Here is an 8,650-nt window from a genome sequence, read left to right as displayed (position 1 = left end):
AATTGATGTGAGGATTGCATTTTTTTCATTTGTTGACAAGTTTGGGCTTTTAAAATTTTAGTTGGGCCTTAGCTGAAATCTGGCCCAATTTCAAACTCGGTACTAGGCCCAACCAACCGAAACCGAACCGAGATATCGGTATACCGAGAAGTTGGTATACCGACTTCTGTGGCTGGTAATGGTAGGCTTTTTTGTGTACCAACTTAGTTTGGTACGGTACGTGGTATTAGGCTTCAAGATCCGGTACCGTACCTAACCCACCCCTACTAAAAGGTGTATTCTGACTAGGAATGTAGTCTTCCCAAACACTGAAAAGGAAAATTGATGAGAATTGTAATTTCCCATGCCCATAGAAAGAGCAAGGAATTGATTTCTTTTCCTTTCCTTTCCGCGAACCAAACGCGGCCTAAAATATCCGCAGTGTACAGAGAACAAGCAGAGAGTAACAGACACTCAAAACAGAGGTCCAAAGCCGAACCGACGAACCAAGAGCATAACAGTTAGAAGAGGAAGACAAATCAGTTATCTGGTAAATCAAAGATGTCGATCCACAACGTCCTCCGAACCCTGAAAACTGTGAAAGTAAGAACCCAAGTACCCTTTCAAGAATTCTTTGAACTAATCTCTGCAATCCCAAGTCCCTCAGCTGCTCCAAAACCCTTGAATCCCACCACCATTTCCCTCCTCTCCAAGCTCAACCCCAACTCTCTGCACCTCATCCTCTCAGAACCCACACTCAGCGCCTCCAAATGCCTTGTCTTCTTCAACTTCCTCCTCAAAAACCAGTCCTTTATCTCATTCAAAGTTGACCTCCAAGCCCACTTGACTCTCATTTGCAGGCTTATCAGGGCAAGAAAGATCGCACATGCCGAGCAAGTTTTCAAGTCCATATCGGTTGATCAAAATTCCAGGTACCCATTTCGTGCCATTGCTTCTTGTGTTGAAATGTGTTGTCTTGAACCTGTGGTTGAAGCCAAGTTGTTCAATTTGATGCTTAAAGTTTACTCTGATATCAAAAATTTCGATGGAGGTTTGGAGGCTTTTGATTACATCAAGAGTATTGGGATTCGGATAGATGAGAGGACATATAATTTTTTTGCGGTTGCTATGAACAGAGCTGGTGAGGTGGAAAAGGGTATAGATTTCTTGTATAGATTGTTATATTCGGGCACTGGGGTCTCTGTGTATTGTTTGACAGCTGTGGTGGAGGGGATGTGTAGGAATGGAGAGATTAGAAGGAGTAGAGAGTTGGTGCAGGAAATGGCTAGTAGAGGAATTAAACCCAATATCATCACATTCAATATAATGGTGGAAGCTTGTGCGAAGAGATGGAACTTTTCGGAGTTGGATTTGATTTTGCCTTTGATGGAAAAGGAAGGAGTTGCGTTTGATGTCAAGACATATGAATTCTTGATCGATGGCTTCACGAGCTCCGGGAAGGTAGAAGAAGCCGAAAGATTGGTTGGGGAGATGCATGACAAGGGATTGAAAGTAAAAACTCATGTGTACAATTTGATAATAAATAGCTATTGTAGAAAAGGTTTTCTGGAAAGTGCTCTTTCTTTGTTTTCCAAGATGGCTGAGAGAAGTATATTCCAGAATGCTGATACATACTGGTTTCTAATAAATGGTATTTGCAAGGTTGGAGAGATGGGGCTGGCAATGCAATATGTTAATGAGATGCAGAACAAGGGATTTGAATTAGACAATCTTGACTGCAACATCTTGGCTGATGGTTTTCGCAGCAAAGGGATGACCAACGAGCTTTTTGAGTTACAGGCGTTGATGGAGAAAAAAAGTTCTAAAGCTAATGGGTTTAAACAGAAGAAAAATGGATATGACTTTATGAGGAAGCAGCCAGCTGTACATAATAATTAAAAGCAGTATGGGAGCGTCACTTTGGTCATATATGAAGAAATAAGGAATTTGGTAGAATCCTGTAATTGTAAAAGCTGTTTTATACTGAAAGAAAGGGGGGAGGGGCTATCATGGGAGAATGAAGCTCGATCAGAATTGGGATGGAGGATCAGAATTGCATGCTGGAGCTGGATCATAATCTTAGATGTCATCACACATTTATGGTAGGGAAAGCAGAATATATAGTAAACCAGTTTGAAATATGCTAAATGGGTTTGTGTGGATAGCAGTGCATATGCAAAAAAAACTCTCAAGGCTGTGGAAGGAAAGAAAGATTAAATATACTAGTTGAGGTCATCACTATGTGACTCCATTCCGTATGTTTACTCTGCCTGTGACAACATCGAAGAAGATTAATTCTTAAGAGCATCTCCTTCTGGTTAGTATACTTTGCATCTCCCTTTGGTAATGGATTGAGAAATGAATATGATTTAGAAATAAAGGTACCACTATAAAAGTACAGCTGAGTGCATATGTCCCTTTCCTTCAGCAGTTTTATGTGATTACTATGTTTTGATGGCTGGGGAGCAAGTGATTCACATCCAATTGAACATTGAGCACAGAGGGAGATAGAGATGATTGCTGGCTTGACATTTTTCTATTTAGAGAGGTAAGCTTGCTAACCATCAGATGGTTTATCTGAGGTGGCTAAATTCTGAGCTTGTTATCCATTGCAATGTATTGTTTTCACTTAATAAGAAACCAACCATTTTTGAAAACTTTATTTTCATTCCGTCATTTCTCAAGCTGTGTTCATGGAATAGTTTTCTCTTTGTTAAGGCATTCTTTTTTAACAGACATAAAAGTTTGTGGCGTAAGCTACATAGGACTTACTATATGTTGAATATGATTTTCTGCAGCTGCTGTTATATATTGATGTACAACTATTAATTTGAATTTTGATACCCAAAAAGAAGTTCATGGAAATAAACCAACCTGTAATGCATGAATTGGAGTTGTATGAAATCATTAGTCTGAATTTTACTATTCATTATGAAATCATTAGTCATTCAATATATGTGTATTTAGTATTTAACTTTACATGACCTGAATTTAGATAACTCATACTGACTGACTAATGAGGATCCCATACTATCTCCCTATTCATCTTCTTGTATATTACTTTGTTTTATCTTAAGATTAAGGATTTTTTTTTCCCCTGCTATTTTCTTTCCATGACGTGGCACTCAGCTTAAGGTTGTCTATAAGTGTTGTAGGCATTATTATGCTAGTTATGTAACAATGGAAACAGATTGGGAAATATTAATTTCCAATTCAAGTGAGTGAGGGTGAAATCTGTTAGTTTCATCTTCCAATTTTTTAGGTCCTGTGTCGTAAGAAGTTTTTCTCTTTTGCTTGGGTCTTTAATTTTCATCTTTTACCTAAAGATAGAGGGAAAAAGGAGAGAGGAGAGAGAAATGATGAATGTAAAAAAAAAATTTAAAAAGAAAAACTACCTCAATCCCTTCTCTCCTGTATTTTGCTTCTATCTCTAACTGAAAACAAGCCCTTAGCTATTGTTGGGCTAGCACTAGAAGTGCAATTTTTTCTTTTTGGGTTTTTGTGTAGCTAAAACTGGAAGAAAATAAGAAAAAGCTATGAAAAGTAATAGACTCCAAAGGTCAAGTCTCCTTTCAATGTCAAATAGTTTCTGTTTTTCCTCAGATTAGGTACCTTTAGCCACAGATTACATAACATTGTGAATTGTCAAGAAATGTAACAGAAAATATGGGTCTGCACATCTTTATTTATTTTCTTATGATAATTGGCATCTGAAAATCTTTCTTACATCGGAAACAACCTCATGATGGTCGTACAGATCTATGCTATTCGTAATTTTTAGATGTGTCTTATTGCCTTTCTCCCTACTACTTCCACATGGGGCATTATTCACCTTTAATTTCAATGGGAGATGCATTTTTTTTTTTTCCTTGTTTTTCCTCTCTGTGATTTTGTCATAAGGTTTATTTGTACCGGTAGTTTCTACAGTTGTCATCTAGTCCTTGTAGTATTAACTTGGTCTCCAATGATTATGGTTAATGTAGGGGAGGAGGTAACCTGCCCTTGGATATCCATAATTTGGAATGTAATAGGTTTTTGTGTCAAACTTAATAAGTCGTGAAGCTATAATAAAGGCGAATCCACAGTTGGGACAGAGAGAGAGGAGTGCTTTGCTAGGTTATGGACTGAAAGTATATTAGTGTTATCTGCTATGCAGTTATGAGCTGATGATAAGGTTGTCTTATTGGCTGTGACTGTAGGCCTGTAGCACATACAATGCGAGGCTAGAGGGGATTCTAATCTGCAGAATAGATTGGAGATGCTGACATGTTGGTTTTGGTGATACCTGAGTACAAGTTATATTAATATGATTTCTTAAATAGATAGGATTAGATTGAATTTGATAAGTATCCCCTACGGCCCTACCTGTGAGCCGAGGCTTAAAGTGGGATATGCATGGAGACTTATGGTTCTTGTTCTGTTGTCTTGTTTAAACGGCTAAGTGATATGCTCATAGTCTACTGTATGATCAACTAGGATTAAATGAGCCTTACGCATTACTCTCTACTTTATTTTGAACTGTTTTTTGTTATTATCAGGGTTGTTGTTATTATATTGTAATAAATTTTTGATTCCCTTGCCATTTAAAGTGCATCCTTCATGACTGTAAGAACATATTTGTTTTTGACTTCTCATCCCATTCAATTTTCCTATAGAAGAACATATTGATAACATGATGCAAAAATTAAAATAACTCTGAGAACACCACTAATTGAATGATTGCTCTGCAGCATGATAAGGCCTTTAGAAGCAAATGCAGGAAGGGAAAATTGTTTTGTAATGATGAGTTGGAGCCTTTAGAAAATTAAACTGGAAAGTAAACTAATATAAGTAGTAGGATAGCTCTAGCGAGTGCCATGCTGAAATTCTTGTAACCCTCTTGATGTTGGTCAAACATGATGGTGGATAGCCTTTTCTAAAAGTGCATGTTTTAAGTGAGGGAAAAGGAATTCCAATTAGCTTTGTCCAAGGGAAGAACACTTGATGCTGAGGAAATCTTCAAATCTATCTCAGTAGATGAGAAGTACTACGTCTCTGGTGTTGAAATTTTCTCTCTTAGTTAAAGCCAAACTGTTCAATTTGATTCTTAAGAGTTTATTAGGATACTGAATATTTCCACAAAGCATTGTTTGGAGGCTTTTTAATTCATGAACATTAGTGGCTCTTCGATTGATAAGAGGACCTATACATCATTTGCTTGATCTTAGCATATGTGGTGGATGCCAATTGCGTTTATATTTCTTGTTTCTATTGGTCAAATTGTTAAATAAGGTCGCTTTTTATTCTTTAACAGTTGTGGTTGATGAGCTGTGTTGGAGTAGAGAGATTAGAAGGAGATGACAGTTGGCAGAGGAGATCAGATATCTTTACCTTCAATATAATGGTGCATGCTTGTGCTAAGAGATGGAACTTTTCGGAGTTGGATCTTATATTGCTTTTGTTGGCAAAGGAAGGAGTGGCATTTGAGGTCAAGACATATCAAGCTGTCTTAAAGAAATTCGCTGTCACAAAAATTTCTCAGGTACACTTCTCAGTATTCAGTTTGATTCTTTTTTAATTTTTAATTTTTTATATATAGTAAAATCCAATTGTTAATTGTCTTTTGCTCTCTAATTTGAGTTACTAGGGTTTTATGTCTTTTGCTCTCTAATTTGAGTTACTAGGGTTTTATGTCTTTTGCTCTCTAATTTGAGTTACTAGGGTTTTATATATTTTGCTCTTGTTTTCCCCTACTCTCCATATAAATTAACTTCTACTCGATAAGAGCCGCTTCATGGCTGCAAATATGATGCCTTGAATTTGTCTTAGTTCAAGCTTCAGTTCTCACCCACTAAACCTCATTTTTTTAATTATTCTTTTTCTTCTTTTATCTTTTCAAAAGCTTGATCATATAACACCCAGCGTGATGAGATTCGACATAACATGACTGTCCTACAAGCTTGTATGTTTATTTGTTTCTTTTATTTTGTTGCAGACTGTTGCAATAACATTGAGAGATTATACAAAATGACTAATTCCAAAAGCCAACGCACTTTGTTAAGTAACACAAAGAACTCTACCTTTGTCTCTACTTCTCTAGTTACCAACCTAAGTTGGTATGATATGGGGGGAAGTCTAACATAAAGGGTATTAAGTCATAATAGATGTTTTAGTTCCTCTACTTCCTTCACTAGTAAGGCAAGTGAGGCCGTTGCAGAAGATGTATGAAGTTGCTAACTGGCTTGCCTTTTCTCTTTCATCTGCAGGTGCAAAGTCTCAAGGCACCAAGCAGCTTTGACTTATGGAGTGCAGGATGTGCTCATCTCTTCATAGATTCATTCAGAACATCTAATATTTTTTAGCCAAAATTTGTTAATAATTGATTCATAATTATTGTGCAACTAAATCTGCTGTTGATAGTTTTGCATCTTTGCGTCATGATATTGCAGCTACATCAATAGATGACAGTTTTTATTTTTGTTTTATTTTTATTTTTTGGGATTAGGAGTTCTCATTTGTGATGACAAATAAGCTCCTGATAGCTCCAGAAGGGGTTTCTATTTTAGTTTTATGCATGAAAGCAATTGATGAATTTTACTATTTTAGCTTAACTAGTGTTGAAACAAGCTCTGAGGAGTTTACTGTTTACAAGGGAGTTTCTAGATTGTACTTAACTAAAATAGAGCTTGCATAGTGTTTAACAATCTAAAATTTTATTATGAAACATAGTTTGCATTTTCCATATCAGACACAATCTATAGACTCCTTTGTTTCTGTAGGTTTCGCAGTAGTTCGTTTCCCATACTCGAACATAAGAAAGCCGAATATACATACCCACCCCATATTCCTACTACAGAAAATGACATTCCAAAAGTTAATGCTTGACCAGTAAACACATCCAAGAAAAGATGATTCTATCATGAAAGAGGCTTCAGACAGCTATCTGGTAGTTAGAACTCAGTAACTGTCCGTCTTCAAGAGCTTACTTGATTTGATTCAATTAGGACATCTTTCCCATCTATCAGAGAATTCTCAACATGTTCCAACTTTCATGTTCAGGCGTTCAGCCATTGGCTACCATTCATTATAGTACGTAAAACATAGATACACCTATCATTCTACATAATCATACGATAGCTGGGCAATCAACTCCAATGACCCGTAAGTACACTTTCAGGAAATCCTGGGAACTTTTATTTCTCGAAAGAATTCAGTTCAACAATTAATATTTGAAGGACGAAACTGAAAAGCATTTCAAGACTTTATGGACTTCGATAAAAAGAAGTACTAGTCCTCCCATATATTATCCCTCCTTCGATACCATAGACAGTTTCTTTTAGATTCATTTTTTCATTATATTCTGTATTGTGGATGCAAAATGGAAAAGGCAAGGTGGAGTCAGAACATACCAAGATCAGATCACAAATAGAACAGATTCATATATATAACCAAAAACACCAAATTATCATCAAAGAAGAACTTTATATTTCATTAATCACAAGTTAAGTTACATAAGGAAAGAGATGAACAATAACAAATGTATATCTTTGTTTCCTTCGTTTCTTTTTCTTGAAATCAACAACAATTAATCTTGATCTTTCCGTATATTCTTTAATTACTAGCTATGTGGGAAGTGGGAAGATTGAAGCCACCTCCAAGATTGATCAATGATTCAAAAGACGTTAGTAGCTTGAAGAGTCGTTCTTGGCTTTTTGATGAGACCAGAACACTTGGCAGTTCTCTTCATCTTCACAGCTTCAAGATTTTTCACCTCCAAACAATTCAGATACTCTTTCCTCACTTTCTTCATCAGTTTGCTCCCTGCGTTGGATCCACTTCTTTTATTGCTTGAAGAAGAAGGTGGAACCTTATCCAAAACCCTAACTTGCCGGCTTCGTTTCCGGGCGCTTTCTTTCTGATACAGATTCTTCAACCTTTCACCCGCTTCTTTCTCAGCCTCTTCCATTCTCTTCAACTTGGCGTGGTACAATTCCGACCATTTGAAACTCACTTTCTTGATCTTCATCTTCTCGATCACCTCATCTGTGGCTTTAACACCGAAATCTCTCTCGAAGAACTTCTTCCACAGCTTATCGGTGATGGGACTCAGATCTTTACCTTTGGTGCTCTTCTCGATGTGAACCAACTGGTCTTTGGAGCAGTGTGGTAAGACCTGCTCCAGAAACTTGAAGTCGAGGGACCCAACATCCCCAAGATCGTCTCGATTGTCTATTGCAATGGAGACCCAACGCTCATCAAGACATATCAACTTTACCTCTTCCATTGTGATGATTGTTTTGCGAGTGAAGTGAGTGAGGGCTCTAGTTTCTTTTTGTCTTATTTATACGAAAATGAGGTCAGCTTGGTTTCCTTTTCCTTAAGGGATAAGGATAATTAAAGAGTAGTGATCAAGTAACTATCCTTTTCCTTATACCAAATGGCTTCTATGCCAAGTAAATAGATTTGCTGTAAAGAGACCTAGATATTAGGTACCTAGGGTTAATAAAAATAAGTACGGCTCCCAAAAAATGGTATAGACTAGCAATAACTCTGCTCCCATAAAGAGATAACTGGTATAGAGTAGAACGGGGATTTGGATCCTCTAAAGTTAGATTTCGTGAATGTACATAAATTTCATAAAATCTTACTCCTCCTTTTAATCTAATGGGTTTTATTGTGCCACATAAGCTAA

At 36.9% G+C, this 8,650-nt stretch overlaps 2 protein-coding genes across 9 annotated transcripts; one reads left to right on the top strand and one right to left on the bottom strand.

The window, feature by feature from the left end:
* Positions 1 to 310: 310 nt before the first annotated feature.
* Positions 311 to 6,437, top strand: LOC133733926 (pentatricopeptide repeat-containing protein At2g28050). 8 transcript variants are annotated; one of them, XM_062161577.1, is made up of 4 exons: positions 311 to 2,296; positions 2,408 to 2,527; positions 5,273 to 5,500; positions 6,225 to 6,436. In XM_062161577.1, the coding sequence occupies exon 1, from the start codon at positions 541 to 543 to the stop codon at positions 1,876 to 1,878; it is 1,338 nt and encodes a 445-aa protein (XP_062017561.1). In that variant the 5' UTR covers positions 311 to 540; the 3' UTR covers positions 1,879 to 2,296; positions 2,408 to 2,527; positions 5,273 to 5,500; positions 6,225 to 6,436. The 8 variants fall into 8 exon arrangements, with proteins under 8 accessions (XP_062017561.1, XP_062017558.1, XP_062017565.1 ...); XM_062161574.1 differs by having other exon boundaries at positions 2,411 to 2,527; positions 6,225 to 6,431; XM_062161581.1 differs by having other exon boundaries at positions 311 to 2,527; positions 5,433 to 5,500; positions 6,225 to 6,437.
* A 1,193-nt stretch (positions 6,438 to 7,630) lies between these two features.
* On the bottom strand, positions 7,631 to 8,242 carry LOC133730536 (uncharacterized). Its single transcript, XM_062158110.1, has one exon. It carries the CDS (start codon positions 8,240 to 8,242, stop codon positions 7,631 to 7,633), a length of 612 nt encoding a protein of 203 aa, XP_062014094.1.
* Between the last annotated feature and the right edge of the window lie 408 nt (positions 8,243 to 8,650).

Source organism: Rosa rugosa, chromosome 2 (assembly GCF_958449725.1).
Source record: "Rosa rugosa chromosome 2, drRosRugo1.1, whole genome shotgun sequence".
Lineage (NCBI taxonomy): Eukaryota > Viridiplantae > Streptophyta > Magnoliopsida > Rosales > Rosaceae > Rosa > Rosa rugosa.
Note: the sequence above shows the minus strand (reverse complement) of the source record. Positions and strands in the feature narration are given on the sequence as shown.

Bases quoted from the DNA above. Each gene is read 5' to 3' on its own strand.
- LOC133730536 (XM_062158110.1), bottom strand. From the start codon at position 8,242: ATGGAAGAGGTAAAGTTGATATGTCTTGATGAGCGTTGGGTCTCCATT.
- LOC133733926 (XM_062161581.1), top strand. From the start codon at position 541: ATGTCGATCCACAACGTCCTCCGAACCCTGAAAACTGTGAAAGTAAGA.